This window comes from Neofelis nebulosa, chromosome 1 (assembly GCF_028018385.1).
Source record: "Neofelis nebulosa isolate mNeoNeb1 chromosome 1, mNeoNeb1.pri, whole genome shotgun sequence".
NCBI classification, from domain to species: domain Eukaryota; kingdom Metazoa; phylum Chordata; class Mammalia; order Carnivora; family Felidae; genus Neofelis; species Neofelis nebulosa.
In genome coordinates, this window is record NC_080782.1 from 215,590,145 (window position 1) to 215,603,751 (window position 13,607).

The following is a 13,607-nucleotide window of genomic DNA, read 5'->3' on the forward strand; positions in this document are numbered from 1 at the left end:
ATACATTTATTTATTTTTTTATTCATTTTGAGAGAGAGAGATAGAGAGCAAGTGGGGAGGGACATTGAGAGAGGGGGAGAGAAGAGAGAGAGAGAGAGAGAGAGAGGATCCCAAGTAGGCTCTGTGCCTTCAGTGCAGAGTCCAATGCAGAGCTTGGACCCACAAACAGGGTGATCATGACCTGAGCTGAAATCAAGAGTTGGATGCTTAACCGACTGAGCCACACAGGTACCCCTACAGTAAATAACGTCTTTAAAATGCTTTTGTCCAGTTTGCAAGTTCCCAGGTAGTATATGACTTTGAAATCATACTAGTGTATGTTTTATTTCAATTTTAAGAATTCTACAGTCACTATTTAGGTGTAGTAAAAAGTTAGTTCATTTCTCCCGAGTGTACGTATTTTATATCTTCTGGAATATGAAACTTACTGGATCCTAAGATAGACCATTTCTTCTAATTTTCCCCACAACTTCCATGGCAAGTATTCTCTAACACAGAATCGTACTCTCCCCTCCAGCCTCCACCTGCCTCAACAACATGGTACCTTTGTTGCCCCTTGCATTCCTAGGCCGATGGGCCAACAGGCTCTGTCCCTAAGAATTAGGAAAATGCCAGCAAAAGTAGTTATGATAATGTTATGGCATATGCAATTTCACAAATTCCGACAGAAAATTATATCGGGGCAGTGTTGTAACAATAGCAAAGAAAAGGTCTATTTTGGAGTTCTGTAAAGAGGGGAAACTGTCTGTGTCTCCTCTTCTTAGAGGTGGGACATCTTAGAGAAACTTTCAGTAAACTTCATAGAAAAACTTTCACGATAGCCTCACTTTAATATTTCAACAAGTTCTGTAAAAGTGCTATGCATGAACAAAGAGGACAAACCTTGAGGTGGAGCACATGAATGCATCTCTAATAAATAGTAAGCTAGAGTCTCTGGAGAATTGTGATTTTAAAAAGCCAACAGAGGGGCGCCTGGGTGGCTCAGTCGGTTAAGTGTCCAACTTCAGCTCAGGTCATGATCTCACGGTTCATGGGGTCAAGCCCCGCGTTGGGCTCTGTGCTGCCAGCTCAGAGCCTGGACCCTGCTTTGGATTCCGTGTCTCCCTCTCGTGGTGCTCCTCCCCCACTCACACTCTGCCTCTCTCTCTCAAAAATAAATAAATAAACATTAAGAAAATAAACAATAAATAAAATTTAAAAATTTTTGAAAAAGCCAACAGAAAGGTTGAAGGTTAGGAAATACTATTTTTTGTCCGAGTGAAATCTAGAGATGGTTGCCAAAAAACAACAAAGAAAATAAAAATTGTTAAATTGTTAGGAATAATTCATTTATTTCTTAGATAATAAATGTGAACGTTTGGAGTGTGTGTGTATACACTCTATCGATTGAATGGCTTGATTTCATAACACTTAAATATCTGGAAACTTAATCATTATATCACTCACATACCAGAGAAAATTGTGAGTATAATAGAAAAAAATAATTGCTGGAAACTGCTTATTTTTTCCTTCAAATTCCTAAACTGTATCCATAATAAAGAGAAATATAATTGTTTTAAAATAATTCTGATTTTGTTTTCAGACTCACTAAGCCCATGCTACAAAAAGCTGGTCACATACCATTCTGTTGGATTGTTTCAACTCCAGCCCCAAAGACTTTTGAAAGACAGATTTTTGTCAGTGTTGGGGTTTCAGATTATTTTTTTCTCCTAATCTATTTCTATTGCAAAAAAACCAAATTTATGTAAAAGGAACAAGTAAAGCATATATTGTTGACACTAACAAAATCTAAATTAAATTAGTCTTGCCTATGACTATACTGGTCACCTTAAGGGAATAGATTTCCAGAGAATATAACTCAATTCAAGAGGCAGGTTGGTTACACAATCTCTTTCCTCTTTAGGAACAATATACTTTCAAGATACCCAGATAATGAACATTAGAGTGACAGTGACAACTTTAAGTGACAAATTTATCCTTGTTTTTTCAACATTGCAAGTTCTGTTATGAAAATATATAAGATGCCGGAGATAATGCTTTAAATTTCTAGATGGAATCTACAAATGCTCCTCTCAAGAATTTAATTTAAATATTTGAGAAGGACTTATTATAACCTTAAAAGGACTGTTAGTTAAATTATATAGAGCAAAGTTTATTCATGTACATTTCCATTTATCACTTAGAATGTCTTGAACTTCTATAGTACGTGTTACACAGCAGATAGAGTATGGGCTTTTTATACAAATGGTCCCTATATTTTGACCTAATTGTGCTTGTTTTAGGTATAGTTTACCTAATTGTGCTTGTTTTTAAAATGTTTGTCAATCAAACCAAATCAGCCTACTGGGTTTACTGAATTTCACCATTTCTTTTCCTCAAAGGATCCTATGTGAAACTGTAAAGGACTTTGTTGCCAAAGTAGAGAAGGCATACGAAAAAACGTTGGAAAATGCTGTTGCAGCTGATGCTGTGGCCAATAAAGTAAGCAGGTCACCTTTAGAGCATGAAAGTTTTGACTAACAATGCTGGCATTGAACGGTGTTTTACAGCTAGATTGATTAAGTGGCTTTCTTACCAAAACATCTTAAATCAAGAGAAAAAGTCCTTTTGAATCAGATGTAAGGGATTAAAACATTCTATTTTATGGTTATCTGGTAGGAAAACTGCATTACTGAAGACCATCTGACAACACGAATTTTATAACTCAACTCCCTTTTCCCACTGATTGACATCTTGAAGGAGAAAAGCACAGTAGTTGGGTCACAGGTGGGAGATGCAGAGCCACTGGTGTTCCAGTGCAGAGAGAGGAATGGCTTTCCATTTCCAGGCAAACTGGGCGTCAGGCTCTGTCCGTCCATCTTAGCGCCATTCCTTAAGTTCCCCAGACAGTATGGCCCTTGGTCCCTTTCAGGGTTCTGTTTCTTGCTTTGCCTTTTTCTTTATAGATTTTTTCCCCCTTTATGAGCTTTCTGAGGCTAACATAAGAAACTTAAAAGCTACTCTCTTTACTCTCATATGTTCATGACAGGGAGTTCTTACGAAAGGTTCTTGGGCTTGAAAAGGAATGGTCTCCTCCAGATTCATGCTGTCGATGGTGGTTTAACTGAGTGAAAGGAAAAGAATATAGAAGTAAATATACATTTGACATTTTCAGCCTCTTTTCTTCTTGTTTTTCTACTCTGTGGAGAGCTTCAGAAAGGCCTCTGTAGCCACACTTTTTTCTGTTAACTATTTCCACTGTAACCTTGTGTTAGCATGACATCAAAGGCCAATAAATGGAGGCGGAACGAACTGGAACTTGTGTGGAATAAAAGGTAAATTAGGCAGTCACATCAACAGCTTCCGTCCTAAATATTTCTTTACCCATAGTCATTCAAGAGAAGCAGACAGAAACAAGGTCCGAGAGCTGGTTTTTCTTTCTCCATCTTCTTTTACTTCTTTATCATTGTGCATTTTCCTTTTTTGCTCTTTTTTTGAGCCATTAATCCCTTAGGTGCCCTTCACTCCTTTTATTTTTATTTTTATTTTTTTTAATTTTTTTTTTCAACGTTTTTTATTTATTTTTGGGACAGAGAGAGACATAGCATGAACGGGGGAGGGGCAGAGAGAGAGGGAGACACAGAACCGGAAACAGGCTCCAGGCTCCGAGCCATCAGCCCAGAGCCTGACGCGGGGCTCGAACTCATAGACCGCGAGATCGTGACCTGGCTGAAGTCGGACGCTTAACCGACTGCGCCACCCAGGCGCCCCCCTTCACTCCTTTTAAAACCAAAGCTTTGAAGGAGAGCTTACCAAGGCTCAGCCAGACCTGCAATTTGTGATGCTCAAAACAGTACCATACATTGATTATTTTAAAAAGTTTATGCAATATTCTGTATAATGCATACATTTTCTGTGTAACGTGTAAATTTTCTGCGTAATGTGTCACTTTAATGTGTTTGTTCTTTTAAGAAAAAACAACTATATAAAGATAATAGAGATTTTCTTTTAAGGGAAAATAGGTATATAAAGATGGTAGAATTGGAATATTCTGGACGTGCATGTAAAAATTCACATAATTGTACTTCTTTTAAAAATGATAGATTACTTAGTCCATAAACTATCTAAAGTATAATTTATAATAGATGGCCTGTTAATGGTAAATATTAATATAGGCATCTTTCCTCTAAAATCAGAAGCCATTCACTTAAATTATCATTTTCCATTCCCACCAAATGGAGATTCATTAGTGTATTTTTGTTTTCTTAGTGTTCAGTCCTAAATGAAAAGCTTGAACAACTGCTTCAAGCTTTGCACACAGATTCCCAGGCTGCCCCCGTTCTCCCAGGCATCAGCTCTCTCATTGTAGAAGAAGATACCGTGGAATCTTCCAGTGAAGAATCTTTGTGTGAAAACAAAGAACAACTCACCGATGACCCTGCAAAACCTTCCTCCCAGAAAGCTGTGAGACCAAACGAAATAATGTTGCGGGCAAACAGTTTAAAGAAAGCAGTGAGGCAAGTCATTGAAGAAGCCGGCAAAGGTACACATGAACGAAATTAGCTTTTGAAGAAGTTAGCAGCATTCTTATATTGCAAGCACAATGGAATTTTCACACTGGTCAGGCTATACACACATAGAAAATTTTCAGGCAAGACAGAAGATAGGGCCATTAGAATGAAATTTATCCCCTCTCGTTTTAGTAGTAAGGATCAGCATATTTATGTTAAATAAAGTAACATCTCAGAGATAAAGTACACTGGAAATATTGAAAATTAAGTAATAATTATAAAATTTTAAATATCTTCTACGTCATTAGAATCTGTTGAGTTCTCAAAGAAAATCAAACCTGTAAACTACTTTGAAAATACTTTCTTAAATTTGTTTCCAAAATGTTTATGTTGTTTCTTAAAGAGTTTGTAAAAGCTCCACCTATATTTTAATTTTTTGTATTAATATAATGTATATACCTCTCTTAGAATTTTAATAGTGGACTAAAGTTAACTTTAATTAAAAATTAATATTGAAATCCCTTTTATAGGTTATAACTTGTAGTTGGACTTGTATTTCATTCTCAAATTTTTTATTTTTTTCTTCTGGTAAAAATATAATTTTTACAATTTTAAATATTTAGTTGTATAATCTCTAGTACTTAGAGACATCACCCCAAACTTATCAACTAGCGTTAATTTGTGAATATGGAATTTCTTTTGGTTTATGTTTCATTTTCCTTTTTAAGCATACATTAATATTTATGGATTTTACTTTTACTTGTCCAAACGTATTTCTCTCCTACTACTTAAAGTTCTGGATGACCAGAGTGTTCACCCTTGTGAACCAGTTAGCCAGTCATTCGATAATGATAGCACAGAAACAGATGAATCTAAAGAAGAATCTAAAGATGATGGTGCAAAAGAGCCTTCAACTGGTAAGAAAACTAATTATTTTGGAATTCAATAAAATGTAATTCTGCTTTTACTTTTCCAAAGGCTTATCGGTTTGTAATAAACTTTGGATTTTAATTTTAACAAGGCTTTTCCAAAGTTAAAGCTTAGATATTCGTGAATAGTAAAATAATAAAGGTAACATTTAGAGTATTGTCAAGTACTCACATCCCTTTTTTATCAGATAATCTGGAGATCATCATAATAAACTAAGGATTCTGGGACCAACCATAGCTAAGTATCTTCATTTTCCTGAAGAAAAAAGGAAGAAACACCTAAATCAACAGATTTTAACCTGTTTTTAGCCTACAGATGCATTTGAGAATTCTGTGAAAGCAGTAGGTCCCACAGGCACGAAATTTGGCATTTCAGTAGTTTAGCGGTCCCTTGAATTCCACTGATCAGCTTGGATGGTTTGCTCATTTCCTATTGCTAAATTAATCCCTAAAATCACTGGACATCTAGTTACAACCCTATCTCTATTAAAATCATTTTTTCCAGGAAATTAATATGTAGTTGCCTGTTGAAGTTCAAAGATGAATTTATATTTTTAATATTTCAGATTGTATAAAGGAATAGCTGTTAATTTAGTAGAATAAAACAAAGCAGAAATTAAAGTATTAATGAAGCTGAGAAGTAATATGAAAGTAATCGCATAATACTAATGAAAAGTCAACACTATTAAATCAGAACTGCGTTCATTAAGCTTTTGCTTTATTTTCATTACACATACACTTGGGCAGATTGCTTCATTTCTCTGTGGTTTCCTCGTTTGTGAAATGTGGATAATGACATGCCTACCTGTTGTGAAGGTTGAGGAAGTTAAGATATGTGGAGTGCCTAGAATAGAGTCAGGTACATAGCGCTCTGAAAGAGTGTTTGCAGTCATTATCACTATTACCAGTGCTATTCCTGCCACTGCCGTTGCTACTAATTACATTAACTTCCAAAGAATTCTCCTTAATTATATGTGAAACTCTTCGCAACTTTGAAATTAGACCTCACATGTCTGGCATGCAACCAATGCATACATAGTCTACAACCTTAGCCCTTGTAGACTTTACGTGTACCTATTTCAGCACACGACCCAACTCTATAACCTTAGACTGTAGGGACCTTAACAGTCCCTGTCGCAGCATATAATCCAATACAGGCATACTTTATAACCCTCTTGACAGATGGCCACTCACTTTCTTTTGTTTTTTTCTTAATATTGTTTTTGTTTTTTTTAAGTAATCTCTACACCCAGCGTGGGGCTTGAACTCATGACCTCAAGATCAAGAGTCCCAAGCTCTCCCATCTGAACCAGCCAGATGCCCCACCACTCACTTTCAATACATCCCATTCTTACATCAGCTCTCAAGTGTTAGAAAGCTTTTCTCTATATTCACCTTTATGTTTTCTTCTTAAATATCTACCCATGATCACACTAACTAATGGAGTTTTATGTGTGATAATGTTAATAGTAACAACTGCTGGCATTTGTGTGGTGCTTTATGGATAGCTTAAAAACAATTTCCTATACATTACCTCACAGTATTGAAGATAACTCTACCATGTGGCAGACCTTTGAAAACAGCTTTCATGGCATCATATCCTCTTCTACCCCTTATATCTTCTTTTCCATATTATCTCCTAATTCTTTTACCAATTTTTAACTTGATTTTGTTTTTCTGGTTGCACTCAATTGGTCAATATGATGCCCCATTTTGAATGCAGCCCTCCAGATAATAGCACACTGCTAGCCATACACTACACATTCTGGGCAATTTTGATTTTCGAAGGCTTCCCTAAGAGTTCTTGTTATGGAGTGTTCTATAGTAATGCCATATAAGCCTGGTTTCCTCCTGTTTTGTGCCAAGTGATTTTTTTTAAATCTAATTATAGTAGTTTATGCTCATCCCTGTGAACTTTTATCTTTTCAATTTGGATCTGCCATTACATCCTGTCAAAATCTTTGGAAGCTTCATTGTATCGTCTCAGATTTACTTCATCTAGAATTTAATAAGCTGACTTGTATGTTTTCATCCCTTAACGAAGTTGACTTAAGCAGGACTGCAAATGGCATTCTTAACAATATGCTGCATGACAATTTTCCCTAAGATAAGGAAGGCTCTCTTGGGACGATTGGTTTTTCAGCACTCACTGTAAAACGGTAGCTGGTTTTCCAATCAGCTACCACCCCATCTTACTATAGTCTCATGAACTGAGCACTTGCATTGTAGTCTGCAAAGAAAACTGAAACATATGGGTATGCAACTATAGATATTGATATTGAAATAGACATAAATTTATACAAGTCTTTAATGTTGCAATATTTGATTTTATTTTCTAGCTAGGAATCCAATTTAGTGGGAGTCAGTAGCAATTGAAGCATTTCAATTGAAGCAGTTGAAAAATTTCTGTATTAAATAATCATTATTTTTTTAAGAACAATTCATTATATTATTAAATTATGCAATAATTCATATGCCTGAAATGTATAATACAGTATGTTACTGTGATCAATGAGATGTTATGTTTAAGAAAAACCATGAAACAGTAATTTAGTTACCTGCAATATTACATCAATCTTAGTCACTAAGATGCTGTCTGCTTTTGATCAGAGATGAATATCAAAAGATTGTTTTTATTAGAAATTAGCCCCAGGTCTCACATCTGTCCAAAAAAAAGAAAACAGTGAGCTGTTCTGCTAGTTTTCTTTAGTACAACTGGACTGTTTTTGAAGAGACAGAAGAGAGTGTAAGATTAATATGGTTAGTTTGTAATTAGTCTTAGGGAGAGTAAAGATAATTAAATTTTCAAGTATTTTTAAATTGAGTTTGAGGATTACTGGTTTTTTTAAAACACCTGCCAATAGCTCCTAATTGAGTTAAAGATCCTATTTGCTCTCCATTAAAAATTACCCCAGTTTAGACAGAATTAAATCTCCTTTTTTGTTGTTTTCTTTGAGAAAAATTCTGGTTTGGTATAACTTTTTAAATGTATTGAGCATTTACAAAAATATGATAGAACCGTTCTGGGTGAATCATTGTTATGAATTTATAATTAATTGAGAAGTGCAGGAAACCTGTTGGTTTCGTTTGAAAAAAAATACCATCTTCCTTTCATGTATAGAAGACGATGTTAACTCATGTTTCACACATTAGCTGTAGGAACTACGTTAATTAATTCTGATCATTCACTCAACATTTATGACAAAAAGAATGCATTGGTAGTATACATTATAACACATATGTTCCATTTGCAAAAATCATCAGGCTTCAAAATTTCTTTTTATCTTTGTTTATATACATATAATTTATTGTCAAGTTAGCTAACATACAGTGTGTATACAGTGTGCTCTTGGTCTTGGGGGTAGATTCCCACGATTCATCACCTACATAAAACACCATATGGGTTGGTCACATTCAAATTATGAGTATTACTGGGCTTTAATTATGGTAGGCGTCTATGTTCTACTGATCTCCATCTGTTTGAAATGAGTGATCAAGACCCATGGCAGAATCCCTCCGTTCAGTAAATCTCAAGAAAGTGAAAACAATGGGAAAAGAATAGGTAAATGCAATGTAGTATTTTCAGTTCTGCTAATTGATTTCAGCATGCATTAAACTATCTTATGTCCTGAATTTATAAGGACTTGCTTACTTTAATAGCTTTATCATTATCTTTTTTATAATTGGGACTTTTTGCCAACAGTTAAAACTGCACCTGCACCTCGGTCTCCAGATGGCCGGGCAAGTCGTTCCCAAACTGACTCTGGCCCTGGTCCAGCTGTGGCAACCAGCAAAGAAAACCTGCCTGTGCTCAACACCAGAATAATCTGCCCAGGTAGTTAAGATTCTGAAACATGGTATTTTTTTTAAGTATTTCTGTGAAAATGTATTAAGTATTCACTTCCATGAACTATTGAAATGTGGTCTGAAAGATAAATGTCCCTTTGAGAGAATGTTCTTGTCACTCTTATCAACCAGACTCTAGATCCTTAGACTTGTGTGTGTGCGTGCGTGTGTGTGTGTGTGTGTGTGTGTGTGTGTATGTGTAAGAATTACCTTGGAAGTATTAAAATATATGTTTTGGGGCCCTGCCCTGAGAAATTTTATCTAGAATAGAGCTCAAGAATCTGCATTTATTAAGCAACTTGGGTAAATCTAATCCTATGTTCTACTACCTCTTAAGTATCTCCACAGCTTTCCTTTTAGTTGTAAGCCACAGGTCTCTCTGTAGTCATTTTTAGACTACTAATATTGCTTCATTTTGGAACATCTGAGGCATCTATGCCAGCTCTGATGAGATGAATTTACCTCGGGATTCAGTTAGTGCTAGTGAAAACCAAAGAACTTGTACAGCAGGGAAGGAGGAAAATAGAGATGTCTCAGATGTCTCCTTAAGTTCCAGTTGTTTGACCTAGTGAGAACTGTCAAGATTTATTCCAGGGTAGATTGGATCCCAAATTACACCCTTAAAGTCAGTCTCTCCTACATGCTCTTTTAAAAGGTGAATTGCAATTCAAAAATAATAATAGTTGGAGACTTTAGTATCCCACTCTCAGTAGTGAATAGAACAACTAGAGAGAGATCAACAAGGAAATAGAAGAACCGAAAAACACATAAAACAAGTAGACCTAACAAATGTCTACAATGCACTCCACATAACAGCCACAGAATGCACATTGTCTAGTGCATATGGAACATTCTCCAGGATAGACCATATATGAAGCCATAAAACAACTTTCAATAAATTTAGAAAGATTGAAATATTATACAGAGGATGATCTTTGGCCACAATGGAATGAAATTAGACATCCATAACGGATGGAAATTTTGGGAATGTGGCAATATGTGGGTTAAAGAAAAAAAAATCATAAGAAAAATTTTGAAATCCTTTGATATGAATGAAAACAAAAATACACCATACCAAAACTTACTTGATGTAGTTAAAGAAGTGTTTGGAGGGAAATTTATAGCTGTAAAGGCCTATATTAAAGAGGTAGAAAGATCTCAAAACCTAACTCTCCACCTTAATAAACTGGAAAAAGAAGAGCAAACATACTAAAAGCAATCACTAGGAAGGAAGTAAGAAATATTGGAGTGTAAATAAATGACAAAGAGAATACAAAACAATACAGAAAATCAATGAAACCAGAAGTTGGTTCTGTGAACAGTTTAACAAAATTGACAAGTCTTTATCTAGAGTGACCAAGGAAATAAAAGAAGATTCAAATTACTGAAATCAGGAATAAAAGAGGAAACATATCACTAACAACCTTACAGAAATAGAAAGGATTATAAATAAGGGAAAGCTATCAACATTACATGGCAATAAATTAGACAACTTCAATGAAATGGACAAACTCCTAGAAGCATGCAAACTACTAAAACTGTGTCGTAGACTCTGGGTCTGGAGTTCTTTCTTGTCTAGCAAGAAAGTGGGATGCAGAATTAAAAATGTGAGAGAGAAGCTGATGTCCAGGAGAAGACAAGAGCCCTGAGTAAGGGTCCTTGTTCTGTTTTTATTAGGATCAGAAGGCTTACAAACGTGGTGATGGGTGTGCACAAAGAGACAGTGAAATCGTGAACATTAACTCATGGGCGTGAGGGATAGGGGGTTTTGAAGATATGCGGGGGTTAGGGATTTGGTTTAATACAAAACAAAATCCTGGTGCTGGGCAGAAGGTTGTTTATAGCAGACATGAGGCACCACCTCTGTTTACCTAAACTGGTCCAGGGGACAAGAAAGACAGAGCTTGATACCTCAAGGTCAACAAGGCACCTTTCTTTTGCTAATTAGCTCCCCTCTGGGCAACTTTGCCCTGCTTCAGTCTCCAGCCTTATTTACCTGTTTACCTAATTTGGTCCTTCCTTCCTGCGAAAGCAGCTTTCTGCTATTGTAAGTACTAAATTGGGGGTTGTTTCCACCCTGAATACCTAATCTAGTTTACCTCATATACATTTGTCCTATACTGGGGCCTTCGTCCCACCTTATCTATACTGAGGCCTGTGCCCAGGCCTTACCTATACTGGGGCTTTTGCCCCGCCCTATCTATACTGGGGCCTTTGCTCCACCTTATCTAATCTTACTTACCTAATCTTGTTTACCCAAACTTGGGTGTGAACATCCTATGACTTTCTAATTCTTTATGCCTCGTTAACCCATTGGCAGAGGCTCAGAAAATTCCTAAGCTTATTCCCACAAAACCGATTCAAGAATAGAAAATCTAACTAGACCTATAACAAAACTTCTTACAAAGAAAAGGCCAGGTCCAAATCACTTCACTAATGAACTCTGCCAAGTGTTTAAAGAATTAATATCAGCAGTTCACAAACTCTTCCAAAAACTAAACGAGGAAGGAACATTTTCCACCTCATTCTTTGAGGCCAGTGTTACCCTGGTACCAAAACAAAGATGTTTAAGTCACTAACCATCAGGGAAATGCAGATTAAAAACCATAATGAGCTGTCACCTCACACTACTCAGGATGGCTATTATCAAAAAACAAACAAAAAAAAAAATCAAAAGACAATAAGTGTTGGGGAGGATGTGAGGTGCCTGGATGGCTCAGTTAAGTGTCCAGCTCTTGATCTCAGCCCGGGTAATGGTCTCACAGCTTGTGGGATCAAGCCCCGTATTGGGCTCTGTGCTGACAGCTCAGAGCCTGGAGCCTGCTCCAGATTCTGTGTCTCCCTTTCTCTCTGCTCCTCCCCTGCTTGCTTTCTCTCTCTCTCTCTCTCTCTCTCTCTCTCAAAAATAAACATTAAAATTTTTTTTAAAAAAACTAAAATTAAGACTACCATATGATCCAGCAATCCCACTCTGGGAATTTATCAAAAGAATTGAAATCAGAATTTTGAGGAGATATTAGCACTCCCATGTTTATTGTAGCACTATTCACTACATCCAAGACGTGAAAGCAACCTAAATGTCCACTGAGTGATGAATGGATAAAGAACACATGGTATATACATACAATGGAATATTGTTCAGCTTAAAAAAAAAATCTGTAATCTGTCATAATGTGAATGGACCTGGAGGAAATTATGCTAAGTGAAATAATTCAGTCACAACATTACAAGTACTACATGATTCACTTCCATGAAGTATCTAAAACACTCAAAACCATAAAATCAAAGAGTGGAATGGTGGTTGCCAACAACTAGAAGTAAGAGGAAATGGGGAGTTGCCAGTCAAGCTGCATAAAATTTCAGTTAAGCAAGGTAAATTCTCAAGATCTGGTGTCCAAAATTGTACCTAGAGTTAACAATACTGCCTTGTACACTTAAAAATTTGTTAAGAGGGTAGGTCTCATAGTCAGTGTTCTTACCACAATAATATAAAGTAAAAAGTTAAGGACGCCTGTGTGGCTCGGTCGGTTAAGTGTCCAGCTGTTGATTTCAGCTCAGGTCACGATCTCACAGTTGTGAGATTGAGCCCTGCATCAGGCTCCGTGCTGAGCTTAAGATTCTCTTTCCCTCTGCCCCTCCCCGTTTACACATGTGCTCACTCTCTCAAAAAAAAATAAATAAAAATTAGAAAAAAAGTTAAAAACAAAACAAAAAAAGAGCTATCCCTGAGTCCTGGGCTCACCCGACTGAGTCATTCTCCTTTTCTAATGGTTGGTTGGTAAGCCCTAATCTTTGGTCTACCTCTTTAATGATCTTCAAATAAATTCATTTTACATTTTGCTCAGCTTTTCAATTTTCCCTCAAAGTGAGGAGGGGTAGTTGGTCTGATGACCTGACAATATGCCATCATCAAAATGATACATTGATTTTTAGTTTTTGCAGATTCTGGGTTGTTGTGGCTTTCCATGAAACTTTCTCCTCTCATAAATCAAAGAGGATAAATGAAAAGGAAGAAAGAAAGAAGACAATCCATAGGATAAAGGAAAATATTTGTAAATAGTATATGTGATAAGAGACTAGTATTCAAAATATATAAAGAGCTCTTAAAATTCAACAGTAAAGACAAATACTTCAATTTAAAAATGGGCAAAGGATCTTTTGCAAAAAGATATTCAAGTGGCCAATAAACACATGGAAAGATGCTCATCTTCATTAGTCATCAGGGTAATGCAAATCAAAACCACATTGAGATACCACTTCACTTTACTGGGATGGCTATGATCAAAAAAGACAGATAATAACAAATATTGGCAAGGATGTGGAAAAATTGGAACTTTTATAC

General features: G+C 36.1%; 1 protein-coding gene across 6 annotated transcripts in view; it reads left to right on the plus strand.

Moving 5' to 3' along the window:
* Window positions 1-13,607, plus strand: part of DGKH (diacylglycerol kinase eta) — a 184,115-nt gene that overhangs the window by 133,230 nt on the left and 37,278 nt on the right. For all 6 annotated transcript variants that reach the window (XM_058684159.1, XM_058684185.1, XM_058684178.1 and 3 more), the window contains 4 exons: window positions 2,382-2,481; window positions 4,249-4,522; window positions 5,285-5,407; window positions 9,123-9,254. In XM_058684159.1, the coding sequence (XP_058540142.1) occupies window positions 2,382-2,481; window positions 4,249-4,522; window positions 5,285-5,407; window positions 9,123-9,254 (629 nt within the window). The remainder of the gene's footprint in view (window positions 1-2,381; window positions 2,482-4,248; window positions 4,523-5,284; window positions 5,408-9,122; window positions 9,255-13,607) is intronic.